Here is a 19,008-nt window from a genome sequence, read left to right as displayed (position 1 = left end):
CCTCAAAACTATGAAAGAACACATATGGAATGATGTAGTTGTTTTTTTTTAAGTGTTAAACAAAACACTAGGTTCTTCTAAGTAGCCACCTTTTTGATGAAAAGCTTTATACACTTCTGGCTTTCTCTCAGTCAGCTTTGTGAGTTTGTCGCCTGGAATGGTTTTTAATTAACTTGTCAAAAGTTAATTTCTGGATTTTTTTTGTCTTCTTAATCCGTTAGAGACCATCAAAGCAAAATAAGTATCTAAAATATAAAACATACTCTGAGTTTGTTTACCATTTTTTTGTTTACTACATAATTCCATATGTGTTCTTTAATAGTTTTGATGTCTTTGAAATAAATCTAGATTGTAGAAAATGTAAGAAAAATAAAGAAAAATCACTGAATGAGAAGGTGTGTCCAAACTTTTGACTGGTACTGTATATGTACAATGGCACAATTTATAATCATAAGTCATAATATTTTTAGCATGAAATCCATTCTTTGTGCTTTCACAGGCAGGGTTTTGTTAATGAGCTGTGGTAGAGTTATAGTAACCTAAAGTGGAAATATAATACTGAAAAACACAATTTTTTCAGTGGTCACTTCAGAAAGGATCCTCCTTATTTGTCTAGCTTAAACTGCAGATGCCTCATATCAGTTTGGTCAAGAACGGTGTCACCTATTAAAGTACAACTGCATAAATAAATAGATTCTAATAAAAAATGGTGCAATCACAAAAATGTTTTCCCTCTGGCACCTGTTGTAGGGCCTTTATTTTGAAATACTCTAACTTGATGCAACTGCACCATAATTCAGTCTACCAGATATGCACCTGTGAGGATTTGTTGTATTCTCACTTCATATTCTAAATAAATAATCTTCTTAAAGAGACATTTATTATAGAAATGTATTGCTAAAGAAATACTGTAGTAAGCAATACTGCAGGACTATAAGGAAAATAGCTTTACTGTTCCATGTGCATGAAGAACTGTCATATGTCTTATTTTTAATCATTTATATGTATTTGATAATAAAAAGGAAATATTCAACTCTATTGTACTTTTTATAATTGTACTTGTTTATATTGTAAATTGTTAATACTTGATTTTTTTAACTTGTTTATTTGCTAATACCTGTTATTTTTCTAGTTTATACTGCTATTTTTTTGCTATCCACTTTGATGCTGTAACTCTGAAATTTCCCCGCTATGGGACTAATAAAGGAAATCTTAATCTTTCTGATGGAGGAGACATTGGTATTAAAAATGAAATAGTCTGACAGAGGAGACAGGGAAATAAAGAGACAGGCAAACTGTGGAGTACTCAAACTATAGCACAGAGTTTATTGGGACTTGAAGGACACAGTGGGTTTGGCTTTCACATGCACTCAGCACTTCGCTGTACATCACATTAAGAAGGAGAATCCCCTCATTGACCCTCACCTCGCATTACTTCACTCCTCCTACTTCTCTCCACTTCCAACAAAACTGTGTGAGTCTGTGTGTTTTTGTGTTGACGCGTTCCCCAGCGAAACAAACAAACAGAGCATGACAGTCAGAGAATAAACAAAGTGCTGATGTCTGTGTGGGCATTGTCTGGGAGATCATGCTAACAAGGAGGCACTTCAGTCTGATTCAGATTCTTTTTTTTTTTTTGTCCTATCAAGTACGCAGAGAAAAGAAAAACAGGCTTGCGTGAGATCTGTAAGAACGATTGAAATTACTGCATGGACCAGCTTTCACTACCTCAAATAGGGAAAATACCACATTCTTAAAACATGCTGAAGAGATGGAGCTCTTCCAGTCTTTTAATTGGCTGTGCTGCTGTGAGAAGGCCACTTCTTCTTTGTGTGGTGTTTGCAGGATACTCCGGTGTCTTCCTCTCCTCCTCCGCTCTGACAGGAACAAACTGGACTGATTCAAATAAAACTCAGATGAGATAAAACCTTTCACGTAGCCGTTGATACCCTGTGTGTTCGATTACAGTTGGGCACAAAACAAGAGGAAGGCCCTTTATATTTTTGTGAGGCATTTTGAAGAGCATGTTAAGGGGCAAAAATATAAAAATCTGTACATGTGACAACAATGGCTATGCAGCAATATCTGAATGGAAAAAGGCAAAGGGAGAGCAAGAACACTTTAGATTCAGATGTAGAAAACAAGCGGCATGTGACAATATCAATACAATAATGTGCCTTAATGATCAGAGGTAAAAACATTTTCATTTGGTGAAGAAACAGCATGACGTTTTTAAATTGTGCAACTTGTAAGTCAGGCTGAGTGCATGTGTTCCTCTCCACTCCTTGGGGACTGTGCAGAAAAATTGAGCAAAAAAAAAAAAAAGAACCAACAACAACAAAAGAAGAGATTTCTGTTTCTGTACAGCATATTAATTCGTTTCCACATAATGTCAAATATAAAGTGACACTGTAAACCGAGGGAGACGTCTGCGTATTGTACGGTATACGATGGTAACATCAGTGGAATGAGGTATGCAGAAGCGAAAGGGATACAGCTGTCCATACTTACACTTGTCCATGCAATGAAAACACAACACGATTCTCACAATTCTGTCTGTGTATGTCTATCTGATTGTGTATGCATGTATGTACGTGTGCTTTAAGCAATATGATATGTCTGCAGGCTCATATTTAGAGAAAGTGTATAAAAGGGATCACACGTTCTGATCCTCCTGTGGTTCTAAACAACGGCTGAAAACCTTCAAAAACCAATAAATCAACATGACAACAGTATCACAAAACTAAAGTGTAATCTTTGGCCTGAGTGTACGCAAGGCAATGTACATTATGTGTTGAGGTTGTTGAGGCGATGTGTTCTGAATGTTTAGGAGTGATCTGAGGTATGGGAGGTGGAAATGCAGAGAAAGAAATAAGTTAGAGTTGTAAAGACGGTGACACTCTAAAGGGGGTGTGGGTAGATGGAGAGATACAAGATACAGGCCAGAAAGTAAAGGACTGAAAATTAGTGAAAAAGAAATTCCTTTTCTGGAAAAACAAAAATTCACCAAGACCCCATCTTCTATTCCCTGTGGTGGTCTTTATTATACAGTGGATCCCCTGAATAATAGCTTGTTTTCTATCCTTTTTCTGTCAGTGGCTCTGTTCTATAGTCCAATAATCCTGAGGGTAAGTAAGGTTTGTCCGAATATTTTCAAACGTCTTTGCAACATTGACCATCCCACTACAAATGCCCGGGGTCGCAGGGCCTGGTCACCCCTCCCCTCCCACCCATGGGCTGACCATTTTAGACAGGCTGTCTCCGGCTGCTGCTCAGGCCCCGGCAGTGGACCAATCAGCAGTGGGGAAGCCCCTCGGAGCTCCTTCCCTTTGAGTGTGTGTGTGGCTCCCACACTGTCACTGTGCCACTAGGGGGCAGAGTTGGACATGGAGTCCACAGAGTTTACACTGGAAGACTGCACACGGCTGTGGGAAATAGACACCTCTGGGTGCTGCAGGGAAAGAGAGAGATTTGTGTGAGTTAGTTTGTATGCATCTATCAGTGTTTGTGTGTGTGTGTATGTGTGTGTGTGTTCACTTACATGCCTCCTGAAGATCCTGTCCAGCAGGCTGCGTCTGGGCGGCTCTGGCGGCTGATTCCAGTCCAGATCTGGAGGTCTCGTCCCTTGAGGTCCGAACACATTCAAATCTCTGAAACACTCGGTTTCTATCATCTGAAGGAGCGGCAAGACAAGGAGACAAGGAGAGGAGAAGAGGGAAATTCAGAGGAGATGAGGATAGGAGATTACAGGAGGGGAGGAAAGAGGAGAGGAGAGTAGGGGACAAGGAAAGGAGAGAAGAAAGGAGAGGAAAGAAGACAAGGATAGGAGAAAGGGAGCGTAGAGGAGACAATAGAGGAGAAAGGGAGAGGAGAAAGAAATTCAGAGGAGAGGAGATGAGATAAGGATAGGGGGCAAGGAGAGGAGGGAGGAGGAAAAGAGGAGAGGAGATGAGGATAGGGGATAAGGAGAAGAGGAAAGAGGAGATGAGATGAGGATAGGGGACAAGGAGAGGAGAAAAGAGGGGAAAAGAGGAGAGCAGATGAGGATAGAAGAAGGGTAGAGGAGACAATAGGGGAGAAAAGGAGGGGAGAGGAAAGATGAGGAGAGGAAATTAGGATAGTCGGGAAAAGATGAGAGCAAAGACGAGGAGAGGAGAGGAGAGGAGAGGAGAGGAGAGGAGAGGAGAGGAGAGGAGAGGAGAACTCTGTTAAATCAGGTCTTCCAGCAGTTATACAAACTGCACCGAGCATTTAAAGATGTCATATTAAGTGCACACACTTACCTCATTCTGCCATGGGATGGAAACGCTGCCTGTAGCAAATTTGGAGTAGAAGTCATTGTCAGTTTGGTCCAAATTTACTCCCTTGACTGTGGAGAACTGCTCTATGTCCAAAACATCCTTACAGTACACTGCCCGAGGCTGGGAGAGGGCAATGACCACGAAGAGGACGGGGGTTGAGAGGAAAAACAGGAGACAAGTTTATCTAAACAGATCATTTATAAGGAAGGAGTATTTACTTGCTGTAGTGGCCAGTATGGACTGTTTAAAGAGACAGCTCGGCGGTCAGCATGCCCCAAGATTGGAGGAGCCGGCAGGAGTACTTGCTCTGGAAACTAAGCTAAGCTCAGCTGTGGACGGAGGCAACTTTTTAATTATGTTAGCCACCTTTAAAGGTGGTATACAATATACAGATGCATCTCGATGAATTGGAATATCATAGAAAAGTTTATATATGTCTGTAATTCAATTCAAAAAGTGGAAATAACACATTATATAGATCCATTACACACAGAATTAAACATTTCCCATCTTAGTTTATTTAATTTCTTCTAATTATAATGATTAGTGCTTACGTTTAATGAAGACCTAAAATTCAGTCTCAAAAAAATTAATATTACAAAAGACCAATTTTAAAAAGTATGTTTAATAGAGAAATGTTGGCCTCTGAAAAGTATTTCTATCTACAGTATATGCACTAAATACTTGGTTGGGGCTATTTGACTTGAACCACTGGAAATTGACTTTCCCATCATATTCTAATGTATTGAGATGCAGCTGTATTTAGAATGTTTTGACAACATTACCTTAAGTGTATGCAGGGCAGATGAAGGCCTTACATATGCTTTCATCAAAGCCACCAGACTCCATTAACAAAAACAGTAATTTTACCTTGCAGAACACAGGAGTTGCTGGTATAATGAGGAGATAGGACTGGCTATTAAAGCCTACCTAACCTCATACAATCCCATTTCAATAAATCCAGACTATTCCTTTAAGGTCCTCACTGAATACAGGAATAGCAGATTTCCAGAAAATGCTTAGTGTGCAGAGAGATTGATTTAAAGATGCAGCATGTACAGTAATATAAATGGCTCACATCAGGCACAAAGGGAGGCTCCACTATTCCAGCCTCCAGCCTCTTGAAGTTGATGTTTTTGAAGAACGGGAGGGCCTTGACGCCCGCTGCTCTGTCCCCCTGGCACCCCGGCCTCTGCTTAGGGTCTTTGGTCAGCAGCTGAGTGAGCACAAGCAGAGATGAATCATTAAATTAATCATAATTTTTAGCTGTCTCTCCATACAAAAACTGTTTTTTTCTCTCAGCGCTCACCATTCTACAGATGGCCTTGGTGTCCTCTGTAAACTTGTCGTTGTACTCCTCCTCTTCCTCTTGCACCCTCCTCTCCACCTCTTCCCGCTTCACTCGTTCTTTGCGGGCACGGAAGGGCGATCGCCCGGCGGTCATCTCGTAAATGAGACAGCCCAGCCCCCACCAATCAGGGCTCATGGCGTATTTTTCATTATTTATCACTTCCGGAGCTGGAGAGAAAGAGAAACAGGTTGTTATGGTTGAAAAGTAGTAAAATCTCAGGTAAAATTAACTCACGGAAATGTTGATTACAGTGTTTCTTACCCATGTAGCCCACAGTCCCCACCCTGCCTCTGATGAGTTCTCCTTCAGGCACTTTGATGGCCAGCCCCAGGTCAGAAATACGGATGTGTCCTGCAGATTAACAGTGGTGATATTGATACATTCATTTAGTGGATTATGAAGCCACAATGCCATTTGAAATTGTGTGCCGTGCAATGAAATAACCAGTAATATAACCTGAAACTCACCATTGTCATCTAATAGGATATTCTCCGGTTTCAAATCCCTAAAAATAACACAGCATGTGTTAAAGAACAAAAGTATCGATTCATACGTCATAATTTATAGCAGAATTCTACTCTAGCATTAGGCAATAGGTTTTCAAGGTTAGTAATGCCGTTTATGCCTAATTCCTATCCTGTTACTTAAAATATGTAACAATCAGACAATATTTGCCTCTTTTTAGGTGGCAGGGATGATCTTCAACATTTGTTGTCTTATGGTTTCAGAATGATAAGGCCAACTGGAGAACATGTAGATACAAAGTAGGATGTAGGCTCTACTGGACAATTTTCTTGATAATTTTCATGTTTTTTCCAAGCTTTTTAGGCATTCTATTATCTAAAATGGTGCATATAGCTGCTGTTTTGGGGGGGAAAAAACCTCCCCTGACTCCCCTAGGTTTGAGTTGAGCCCTGATCAATGTCCGGCTCCGCCCCTGATGCACAGAATTTAAAAATCTGAATCACGAAAACTTTATAACGCAACAAAAGAGTCAACAATTGAGCCGAACTACATCTCAAAATGCATTTACGAGTGTGTAACATTCCCAGTGTTACCTGTAGACGATGGATTCCCTGTGCAAATGCTCCAGCCCACAGCAGATCTGAGCAGCGTAAAACTGGACCCTGTCTTTCTCGAAGCCCGGCGTGCCCATGTTGTAGGTGTGAAACTTCAGGTCTCCCCCGTTCATGATGGTCAGCACCAGACACAGAGCATCTTTGGTCTCGTATGCATACGCTAAGCTCACCTAAAAGAAGAGAAGAGAACATGTTAAATGGTGCAAAAGTGCCACAGGCACGCAGATGACATTTACACTCTTCTTCTACTCACCACAAATCTACTGTTGACTTTCTCTAAAATCTGTTTCTCGTTGAGAGCCATGGACTCTCCTTTCCTCTTCTTTATCCTCTTCTTCTCCAGCTTCTTGCAGGCATACATCTTCCCTGTAGCTCTGACTTGGCAGGCGCACACCTGACGCGACAAAACAGAAAGGTATCTCACTCATTGCTGTCACTCAAATTGCCGCACTTTTAGCTTCATCATCATCTCTTACCTCTCCGAATCCCCCCTTGCCCAGCACTCGGTACTGTCTGAACGTGTCTTTAGTGATTGGTTGCCTGACAAAACACAGATGCAGTAAAAATCCATTAATAGACGCTCGTATAGAATCGATTAGGACAGAGATATTATCAGCGGAACTCAATATCATCCTGTTTCCTGTGCAGAGGGTGGGGCCTCTTGTGCGCAATTTCACTTTCCAGACACGGATACAATCAAGGCTGCTCTAAAAGCCTGCTGTTTACTTCTTACTGCCTTTGATATGCACTCTGCATAAAGTATGTTCCTGTCTAGAGTCATCATACTCCTCTAAAGAGTCTCTGAAGTGAAGCGTAAGAAAGTCCAAGTCAAGTTTCTTTACCTGCAAATTGTTTTTCTCTGCAAACTGGTATAATGTGGAAAATCACATCTGACAGTGAGTTGAGTTATCAAGTGTGGTTAAATCAGCAACTAAGTGCACTTATTAAACAATTACATTTATATATACTAGTGCTTTGCCTAAATAAACCAACTCTTTTAATTTCCTACTTTTTATGTCTACTCTACCATATTATAAAATAAAATATTGCACTTTTTACTCGACTACATTAAATTTTACAATTTATAGCTATAGTTACTTTTTTACTTTGCTGATTAAGATTTTTAGTCGTGGAGCTATAGGGGTGCCATAACATTTTTGTTTTTAAATCTGTAAAAGATTATGAAAAAGAATATGAAAAAAAACAGAGAAAAGCTTGATGAATGAATGTAAATGGGAATCACATTTAAGTAAACTATATTAAAACTATATTCAAGGTTTTATTTATTAATTTACCAAACTTTTTTCTCCTTCTCCTTCTCCTTCTATTTAAATCACATTACACTTAAAAAAATAATGAATAAACTGCCTCATGCCTGTGCAGGCGTGCTACAAAAAAAATAATGTTTTGATGTAGTTTTGCTATTGATAAATGCAAATCTTTAGACTCTGACTTAAGTTCATCAAGGATTCATTTAATTTAAAGTAACACATGGTGAGAAACTGACATACAACTGGACATTTTCATATGTGAAGTACTCCTAACTAACTGCTCATTTTCGTACCTCTCCAGCATCTTCCACTGCAGGAATCGGTCAAAGTACATGCTGTTCTGGTAGTCCAAGAACGGAGCTCCACTCAGATAGTCATGAACGGTCCTGGTCCAACACAAAACAATTACAACTGAGAGAATATAATGCATGCTCGAATTCTATCACCTGTGTTGTGTGTTACATACATAACATTAGGTGAGAAAACAGAAATCAGGTGACAGTCCTGCAGACAGGTGAGAGGGAAAAAAGACAGAGAGGCGACTCACTTGCGGCAGTTGCTGAAAATCTCCTTACATGGACTCAGCTCGAGGTTCTCTCTGCACTGGTCTGCAAAAACCTCCGCTATGTCTACATGCTGAGGTGACTGCGTCAACACATGTAAACACACACAGTGACATACGTGCACACATACACAAATACATTACTTTTTATTGCACACACTACATCACACTAAGAAGAAACGAACACAACTCCGCAGCAGTGTCAAGGCATTATGTGCAAGCGTTACATTTTTATTTTTCTACATTTAATCTACATTGAATTACTTAAGCCTTTTAAGTACCCTTGTAAGAGCTAGAAAGCCTTTTATTTAGCTGTAACTCAACAACATTGTCACTGTAAAAGGTTTCTAAATTCACTTTTATAACAAACTGTTGAGACTTGTGTGTAGATAAAGACACTTACTTGTTTTGAGAGAAAAGTCTTGATGATCTGGTCCCCTCTGCTTTTTCTTTTTTCATCAGGTGTCACCTCATAGTCTTCCTAAAGAACAAAATAAATCAGATCATTAACAACCTGAGCCGTCTTTAATTAGAGTATTCAACATATGAAAAGAATTTACTTCCTCCTCTGTGTGTCAAGACCCACATGTATCGTAGTAGATGCAAATATTTATTTGTGGGTGCCACTTTCTAATAAGTCACCTTTTATATATTTATACTAACCATTTATAAGGGTTCATAAATAATTTACTAATGCTTTAAAGGTCAGCTGTGTGATATTAATGAGAACTTTTGGGTTGCCAGTTTGTCAAATATCACTATATCCTCCTTCACCATGATTCCTTATCTTTTTTAGGTTATTTAATTTGTAAAGAAGTCCCCTCCAATGCACTGTTCAACCTCTGACATCTGGAAAAAACCTGCAGTGCATCCAGAATCAATCTTTTAACAATTAATGCATGTATTATTCAATACATTTTTAACTGCAGACTTTTTCCTTTTTCCTGGTTCTGCAGACATGTTCCTTATTAGAAACCGGGAAACTCAAAAGCCCTCCACATTAATAACTTAAATAACATTTGTAACTGCAGGACTGCAGTGCAACCAGAAGTCGTCTGAGGTACATATGCTGAACCAGAATCAGAAAATAGAAAATAGCTTTATAGTGGGGCGGATTAGCTGAACAATCGTTCACTTTGTGATAAAAGCATGAAATTTGGTAGATGTGTTGGTGAATATGTTTCAAACAAATCTGGATATTGGGCCACCTCAAAAGCGCCCCCTAGTGGCCGTGGCAGGCATTTGTTATACAAATAAATCAATGATGAATAAAAACTGCCCTTTTAATAATACCAACTGGTGATGAATTGTATATTGTTGGAAAGCCTGATTAGTCACCTTTACAACGAGGTACAGCTTGTAAGGATCGTGCATTCATGGAATGAGCAACGGGGCTAAACGTGTGGGTAGCACCCCCCAAAAATGTGCATCCCCTGTGGGGCGGATTAGCTCAATAAATCACAAGAATTGTTTATTTTGTGATAGAAGCACACAATTTGGTGGATGTGTTGGTGGATATGTTTCAAACAAATCTGTATATTAGGCCATCGCAAATTCGCCCCCTAGTGACCATAGCAGTCATTTTCTTCGTTAAAATTACAAAAAATATTTAAATTATTTCTTAAAATATTTTAAAAATGTAAACTAAATATACAAATGTAATTTAAAAAATGTAAATACACATATTAAATTAACAAAAATCCAGTTAGACACTCTTTCAGTTATTTTTCCTGCCCCACCACATTCGGGCTAGCCATCGAGCTAGCTAGCAAATGAGCTAGCTAGCATTTGCTTCCTGGGACAAGCAGTGCAGTGGACTGTCCATCAAGGTATGTCTAAATATTTTATTTCACCTGTTATAATTATGAATAAAATATGCTATGAACATCATAAAGGCTAAAGAGAAAAACAATCATCATGGGCCTTGGCGGAAAAGTAAATTAGCAAGATAGCAAAAATAGGTACTTAAGCTAGCTAGTTAGCTTGGAACATGTATCAGTGGCTGTTGGGTGTGAAAGCTTATTAAGACACTGTTAAATTATGTCCTGTGGAATGTGGACATCCCTCTCTGCACACACACACACACACACACTATATGTAATGTCTCCTTTGCCCATGTGGTTCTTTTTTTCTTTTTTTAAATGTATTTTATAACTCCATCACAGTTAGTCAGGCGGCTTAGGACCAGATTTGAGAAGAAAGGGGACACGCCGGACAAAAGCACCAAAATTTTTCCACATGCTCTCTATCACCAAAGGTTTCAACTTTTGGTAGGAGCCACTTCATCAAGATTGCAGATAGGAGATGGCAGCCATAAGCCATAAGTCTATGAGAACCAATATATCTTCCAAGCCACTTAGAAGGTCAATCTTGGTGTCAAAATATACATTTTCTGGGTCAAAGAATCATTTAAAGCTATTGAGAATATCACTGGATGACTCACTGTAAATAATTTGTTGATCAAGATCTGACATGAGGTGAAAGCGTACCCTTGATTTTTTTGAGCAGTGTACATGGCAGCTAATCCACACTCTCCCGTGAACATTGATTCCAAACAGTTTCAACTCAGGATACCCTGCTGCAGCACTTGAAGCAAGTTGCCCAGTCTGAGTGAAAATGAATATATCTGTTTGATCAAATAATCATCTAGTGATATTCTCAATAGCTTTAAATGATTCCTGGACCCAGAAAATGTATATTTTGACACCAAGATTGACCTTCTAAGTGGCTTGGAAGATATAGCATTTCTCATAGACTTTATATGGCTGCCATCACCGCAATCTTGATGAAGTGGCTCCTACTAAAAATTGAAACCTATAATGATAGAGAGTATGTGGAAAAAAATGTGGTGCTTTTGTCCGGCGTGTCCCCTTTATTTGGCTAAGCCGCCTGACTAAGTCACACACCTCAGTACAAGGATTTTGCCAGAAAGAGTAACCTGCTACAAGTAACCCTAGTAGAATTTTTAAAATGTATGATTTTTTTCTCTGTCTAAATGTGTTTTGTTTTTATTGTTGCAGGTCATACAATATTGAAAATTATTTTTTCTTTTTAAGGAGCAACAGAAGAATACAAGCCAAAGAGGAGGCCGTAGCCTGTGAATGGGAATATCAAGACCTAATAAAATGTTATACAAAGTTAATGTTCTTTTCTATTAGACTGTAATAAAGCTTTTGTCACTTTAACATGTCTCTAAATTATATTTGTGGTGCTGAAAACATGAAACAGCAGCTGTAGGGTAGGCAAAGCATTCCTCGCCAGTAACCACCGGCGGCCATTTTTAAAAATGTCCGCCACAGCCATCAGAATTTTTTTTGCGATGGCCCAATATCCAGATTCATTACACATGTATTCAGCAATGAGTGTACCAAATTTGATGCTTTTATCACAAAATGAACGATTGTTCAGCTAATCCACCCCACTACACAGGGGATGCACATTTTTGGGGGGTGCTACCCACACGTTTAGCCCCGTTGCTCATTCCATGAATGCACGATCCTTACAAGCTGTACCTCGTTGTAAAGGTGACTAATCAGGCTTTCCAACAATATACAATTCATCACCAGTTGGTATTATTAAAAGGGCAGTTTTTATTCATCATTGATTTATTCGTATAACAAATGCCTGCCACGGCCACTAGGGGGCGCTTTTGAGGTGGCCCAATATCCAGATTTGTTCGAAACATATTCACCAACACATCTACCAAATTTCATGCTTTTATCACAAAGTGAACGATTGTTGTAAAATATTGAGCTAATCCGCCCCACTATTAGTTTAGTTGCTGCTGTTTAATAAATAAATATAGAAAGTATGTAAATAAGATAAGGATTTTTTAAAAAGCATGCTATACTAAATATACAACAATATAAAATATAATTGCAACAAGTCTTAAGTAAATAGACATATGTACAAATAAAAATAAAATAGAAATATGGAAATATAGAAATACATTTGAAGAAAAAAAAATGTGTGTATATATATATATATATATATATATATATATATATATATATATATATATGTAACAACAGTGTAAGTGACAAATTGAGTTAAAGTATGTCCTCTAAAAAAGTACTGATGTTGTTTCATAATCCTGCCTGTCCACCTCTATCTGCAATTCAAGTTTGAACAAATGAAAACTTCTGTCGAATTGTCTCTTATCTCTCATAAGCCCTCCACATTAATAACATTTGTAACTGCAGGAGTGCAGTGCAACCAGAAGACGTCTGCTCAGATGAGGGACATATTACTTTACCCTCCTGTTATGTTGCGGGTCAAATTGACCAATTTCAAAGTTATAAAATAAAGTAAAAATGAAAAAAAAAAGTTAAAAGCATTTTTTGGGATGAAGAAAAATTAAAAAATGTAAAATATTTATTTTTAAAACTCAATGTCATGTAAAACTATTGTATTTTATATGTAGGTCTTTGAAATGTACATAAAAAAGTTTTAACATGCTTTTTTTGTAATGAAAAACGAATGAATTATCCTCATTGAACCATGATCTGTGAGAGGTAAAGAACACCATTGCTCTAAAAATTGATCGAGATGGTTAGTAATGGAGTTAATGATGAAATATAAACAATGTCTATTGGGATTTTTGGGTTTCCGACACTTTTAGAAAATTAAACATTATGCTGTTCTTGAGAATCGAACATAACAGGAGAATTAAATTATATCCTCTAAAAAGAAGTACTGATGTTTAATGATCCTCTATCTGCTTTCCAAGTGTGAACATGGTAAAAAATTATCTCTCTGCTTTTCATGATTAAAAAAAAAAAAGTTAAACTTGTATGAGGGAATAGTTGCTGTTTGGTGGTGACGAGGACACACACCTCTCAGTCTGTATCTGTGTGTCGCTGTCACTCACACATAAACATATGCAGCTCTTGGCTGCGTGGTTTTAACATACGAAGCTGTTGACACAGACGGGTTTGGCTTTACACGCTGGACATATTGAACATCTCGCAGAGGCAACGGCATGAAGAGCGCCCTGACGCATTTCCTAGCCAGCACTTTTAACTTCGAAAAAAAAAAAGAGACCGGGTTCGTGTGGGGGGGGCAAAATGGCGCCTGTGCTGCACGCTGGCCCAACTCTTTCTGTCAGTGGCTTTTTTCCAACATGGTCCTGTGTTGCCTAGCAACCACACAGTAAACACGACGGGATTCCTTGAGGTCCTGGAGTGTCACAGTGTGTCACACCAGCGTCACCAGCTTTCCACTACAAAACACACACACACAAACACTCATGTATATATTCAGTACATACACACATAAGCCTGGAGCTTAAGGAAAAACAGGCTTTAAAAAGCCACAGCGTCACTGACACTTCAGAACAAAGCCAAAGAAGTCCAGAAATAAATACATACTGCACATACAAACGTAAATATATAGGAGTAGTATGACTGAAAGACACAAAGACAGACAAAGTGAGAGAGCGAGGAAAAGGGGGGGGGGGGGGGGGGGGGTTAAGAACGAATTGTGATTGCTGCCAAGTGTTGATTAACTGAGTCTTTGTTATCAGAGGCTCCAGAGAAATTACACACACACACACATACAGAGTAAATGAGCTGTCTGACTCCCACCCTTTGCCGGTGGGGGGTCAGCCAAAGGGAAAAGAAGACGCCCCTTTAGCCTTTTGGAAGCAGAGGGGATCCAACACACACACACACTATATTGAATGCACACACACCTTCTCATGATGTAAGAGGAACCACTGGAACCCCCCGAGCACATTCCTTCCTGTGCCACACACACACACACACACACACACACACACACACACACACACACACACAAACACACAAACACACACACACACACACACACACACACACACACACACACACACACACACTTTTTTTCTTACTGGTTGTGTTGTTTTAAATTACAGTTTTGGCTCCCACAAAATAGGAAAAACAATAAAAAAATTATGGAGATAAAACCATTACTGGGTCACATTTTGTTTCACAATAATGCTCTTCTTTTGTCTTGTGTTTCTAATATAGTTTCACCACTTTCATTTACAGCGTGCCTTTTTTTGCTGAGTTACTGACTGGAATATGTTGAAGAGTTTACCAAAATGTTGAAGATATGTTTAGAAGTTTTCAGCAGGTTGTGGCAGTGCAACACAACATATATTGATCTATTTTTTTTTTTTTAAATAAATTGAATATGCAGTTTTCAGTAGGCTGTGGAACATTACATCATAGTCAAGCTTATTTATTTTTAACCAAATCCACCAAAAAAAGCTTTAAAAAAAGAAAAAAAAAGTTCCATAAATGCATGTTTCCAAATGCAATGAGTAATCATGTTACATAATCGAGATCTCAATTGACCAAAAATAATTGATTATGATTTTTGCCATAATCAAGCAGCCCTTACACCGACATACTGTACACAAAATGTTTCCAGATTTCTCAAAAAATGAACAAAGCAATGAACCTTTTTTTTTTTATAGTTTCTGGAAATGCTCGATGACTACATTACGTAACAAAACTGTTTCTAGTAAACCTCAACACCATGCAGGAATCGTGTGTAATTTAATCACTTGAAACACGAGCACCTGCCTGGTTGTAATCACCCTCAGGGCTGGTTTATTGTCAGTAAAGAGGTGAGTATCAAGCTCAACACTGAGCGTGGCCTCAGAGTTTGTCCGAGAGTTTGCAGAATTAATACAAGCATGTGTTTAGGGTTAGTGCCTGTTAGTGGTTTCCCCCTTGCAGAGGGTGACGGTCAGTTTTAGGGGCTGGCTGGTACAAGGGGGCCAAGAAGAGGTGGGGGTGTCGGGGGTGCTGAGATTGGAAAGGGTGGTGTGGGAAACAATGCTGTCCTTTCTGTCCTGTCACATGCCCGGAAAGATATTCTGGGCATAGATAAAGACTTAAATGTGTCATGTGGGAGCTATTCAGTCTAGACGCAGAGAGAGAGAGAGAGAGAGATCAGGGGGGCAACAAACTGGGTGAAGAGGGGGATCTGGCTGGTTGAATAATCACTACTCAGTTTAATTGTCTCCTCTGGCTGCATGATCCAGCATCGAGGCACTTTGAGGCTACGCTGTAATGAAAGTGAGAGCTGGATAAAGTGGATGGGGTGTTTTCCAGACCTGCATTCATCCAGGATAGAGTGCTGCTTTTCCCACTACTCTAAATATATAGTCACACCTGGGAACACTGCGGGAATTGACCGCTCACTAAGCCCCTCCCCTGTTAGTTGCTGTTGCTATGCCTGTCAGGCTTTCTATTGTACTCTGGTTTACAATAATGGGGACAGATTTACTACTTGGGCTCTAGAATTCACACAGACGTAAACAAAAGCAGGTTTCTTCCTTTCTCCTGCAGATTTTGCTGGCTGGAATGAAAGCTGTTTTTTTAACACGATTTATCAGATTTACTGAGCTAGCATAAGGTAAATGATCACAAAAACTCCAATTCAAGCTGGGTTTTCAATGTTCCAGCTGATTCTTCAAAATTCCTGCAAAATGGTCATAAATTTGCACATTGTCATTACATCAGAGCGTGGATAACCGCCCTGTGTGTCCTGGAGGGTGAGGCCGGGTTCAGACAAATATTTACAAATGACGTTCAGGTTTGGGTCAGGTTCAGCCAGAAAATATGGCGTAAATGTAACATTGTATAAATGTAACTAGAGTACGGTGCACGCCATCTTTTTTTGTCCCAGACAGGGCAACATAAAATGAATAAAGTTTATGTAATGATCGTTCTGTTTATGCATGTTAAACCTGATATGAATAGACTATAAGACATGTATGTCACTACAGCTAATAAAATTGACCTAATTTACATTTTTCTTTCGTTTATTTCAATTACAAATTTCTGTCCAATTGAAATGATTTAACTTTAATTTGCCTGTTCACATACATATACATAACAGTTATACCATTAATAATATAAACTTTAATTTACCTTTAATTAACAGTAAACAGGCTTCTAAGCCACAACTTATTGGTGGTCTCAGTGCATTTATAAATGTTTACATTTTCAAACGTTTAATCAACGTTAATGTAATTACTTATCTGTTTATTTATGTGACCAAGCAAATTAAACTCAAATCAATTAAACTGGATAGAAATGTGTTATTAGAAAACATTTTAGATACAAAGAATTTATTAGCAGTAATTACATAAACTTGATCAATGTAAATTAGGTCAATTTTATTAGCTATAGTGACATACATTTCATATAGTGTATCATCTCAGTTTTTTTAAAATTTGATTACATAAATGGTACTTTTTATTTTATGTTAGAATTCAACCAATTAGATGGAAAATGTATATGTAACTGAAATGACTAAACTTGACAAAATAGACCAACATGTTTTTGGGTGTTCCAAATGTATTTCTTATTAAATGCTTTGTTCAGACACTTTGATGGCAGTCTAATTATTAAAAGAGAGTTGATTATTGACTTGCCCCACATTTTCATGGGGATATTACAGCTCGCAATGGCAAACTTCTGGTTACGGGACGGCCAATAAATGTGTGTGTGTGTGTGTGTGTGTGTGTGTGTATACCATTGCGTCCAGCAGCTGGATGCATCGATGCAGTTTGGATCTGGTCTCACAGTAAAGACGGAAAAGAAGCCGTCCGATAGGCTGTTTCTCACACAGGCAGACATAGTCCCTATCTGCAAAAACAAAAAGCACACACACACTTTAAGCCTTTTTTAGACACAATAACACAAACGCACCGTCTTCAGATGAGGGTTCGCACACAAACACGTACCGATGTCATTTCCCATCTCAGTGCACTGGCTTATATGAGGGAAGCGAAGGATCTCCTTCCATTTTTTGCTCCTCCCTTTCCGCTTTCCTCCTCCACCTGCGAAAAAACAAGAGGAGAAAGTGTTAAAATGACAGAACTTCATGAAGTTGTCAAAGTTTGTTTTCATCAGTGAGGAGCAAAGTAAGGCCTAATGGGTGAGAGGAGCGGGAAAAAGTGTGTGTGGGCTCTCCCTGAATGAAATCATAGTCTCAGTGTGTATATATAATTCATAGATTACGTCTCACTTCCTCTGTAAATCTCTCCTCTCTCTGCTGACTTTCTTCCTCACTCAGTAGCTTTTCTGAAAAGTGGAACAGTGTGTGTGTGTGTGTGTGTGTGTGTGTGTGTCTGTGTGTTTTTGTGTGACAGACAGACAGACAGACAGACAGACAGACAGACAGACAGACAGACAGACAGGCAGACAGACAGAAAGCCTATTCTGACCGGCTCAGTTCCCATCAGAACCCGGGACTTCGCCAGACTGAATTCCTCGGCTCTGAATAATTGCGCATCAGCTTCCTGCAGCAACGTAACACCATGATGAACTAAAATCACTTACTCTCACATCCTTAGATCTATAAAGGAAACTTTCTGTGCAGTCATCCATTAATTCTATTTATCTTGCCTGTCACATTTGACCGCCTCCCCATTTCCCATCTAAACCATGTTAAAATCACCTCTGCCTTGTCCTCTCGTATACTGTTTTAAACCATGAGAACTTATTTCACTTGATTTCCATCCATTCCAGCTTGCTGTGCCTTACGTCATGTTTGTTTCAGTTTTATTTTTTTTTCTTCATAAGCAACGACCGCTCTAATGAACTGACAGGGATTTCCTTTAACCGCTCTCTGCAGTGGAAATTGGCTGCGAGCGGCTCCAAGAGGCAACACTTAGAGAACGAGAGCAGGAGAAGCAATGACAAGTAGACATCTTTAAGCAATAACCCAGGAATGTGAGAGGCACTACGTCATGCTGGAGCCACTGAGTGAAAGCTTTCACAGGTTTTCCCATCAATCCCCCTGCATTACTGCCTCATCCCTCCCTCTGCTGCTGTGTGAAATGCATCTGTTAACGTCAAATACGCTGCGTTGCCTTTGTGATATTACATGATGCACTCACTTGGACTTCTAATGAAAAAAATGAGATGACAGTCAACAATTTCAAGATTATCGGAAACACAAATTAGCATGTTTGAGAGGTGGGAATCCCCAGAGACCCCACGATTTTATCCCGATACTTGAGTCACGATGTGATATTATTGCGATTTTGAGCATTTTGGTGAGTATTGCGATACAATATGATGCGATTTAACTGTTTAACTGCATTTTGTGTCAACAAAATTAAATTCAATCAAGAATTGTTTCGTCAAATTAGAGAAAAAATCTCAGTCTATTCATCTCACTTCAGTCTTTTTATTTTTCCACAATGTGAGTCAAACCCACAGACTGACCAACAGAGTATTCAGTCAAACTGAACTGATATCAAATGTTAATGGGGTGCACTTATATAGCGCTTTTATCCAAAGCACACTGAACACTACGCTCATTCACCCATTCACACACACATTCATACTGGTGGCCGAGGTTATCAGGGCACACTGGTGCCACCTGCCACCATCAGGAATTCATTCACACACTGATGAACGCAGCATCAAGAGCAATT

General features: G+C 39.1%; 1 protein-coding gene across 1 annotated transcript in view; it reads right to left on the bottom strand.

The window, feature by feature from the left end:
• Positions 1–1,298: 1,298 nt before the first annotated feature.
• The window catches only part of grk5l (G protein-coupled receptor kinase 5 like), a 36,577-nt gene continuing 18,867 nt past the window's right edge, over positions 1,299–19,008 (bottom strand). Inside the window, exons 2-16 of the mRNA XM_059337216.1 lie at positions 17,308–17,403; positions 17,097–17,209; positions 8,968–9,045; positions 8,550–8,647; positions 8,296–8,388; positions 7,208–7,271; positions 6,985–7,125; positions 6,711–6,901; positions 6,120–6,157; positions 5,914–6,003; positions 5,611–5,819; positions 5,380–5,517; positions 4,284–4,421; positions 3,542–3,673; positions 1,299–3,451 (exon numbers count right to left, since the gene is read on the bottom strand). Coding sequence (XP_059193199.1) covers positions 3,368–3,451; positions 3,542–3,673; positions 4,284–4,421; positions 5,380–5,517; positions 5,611–5,819; positions 5,914–6,003; positions 6,120–6,157; positions 6,711–6,901; positions 6,985–7,125; positions 7,208–7,271; positions 8,296–8,388; positions 8,550–8,647; positions 8,968–9,045; positions 17,097–17,209; positions 17,308–17,403 — 1,703 coding nt within the window. The 3' untranslated portion in view covers positions 1,299–3,367. The remainder of the gene's footprint in view (positions 3,452–3,541; positions 3,674–4,283; positions 4,422–5,379; positions 5,518–5,610; positions 5,820–5,913; positions 6,004–6,119; positions 6,158–6,710; positions 6,902–6,984; positions 7,126–7,207; positions 7,272–8,295; positions 8,389–8,549; positions 8,648–8,967; positions 9,046–17,096; positions 17,210–17,307; positions 17,404–19,008) is intronic.

This window comes from Centropristis striata, chromosome 7, assembly GCF_030273125.1.
Source record: "Centropristis striata isolate RG_2023a ecotype Rhode Island chromosome 7, C.striata_1.0, whole genome shotgun sequence".
NCBI classification, from domain to species: Eukaryota; Metazoa; Chordata; class Actinopteri; order Perciformes; family Serranidae; genus Centropristis; species Centropristis striata.
This window is presented reverse-complemented; position numbering and strand designations above follow the sequence as displayed.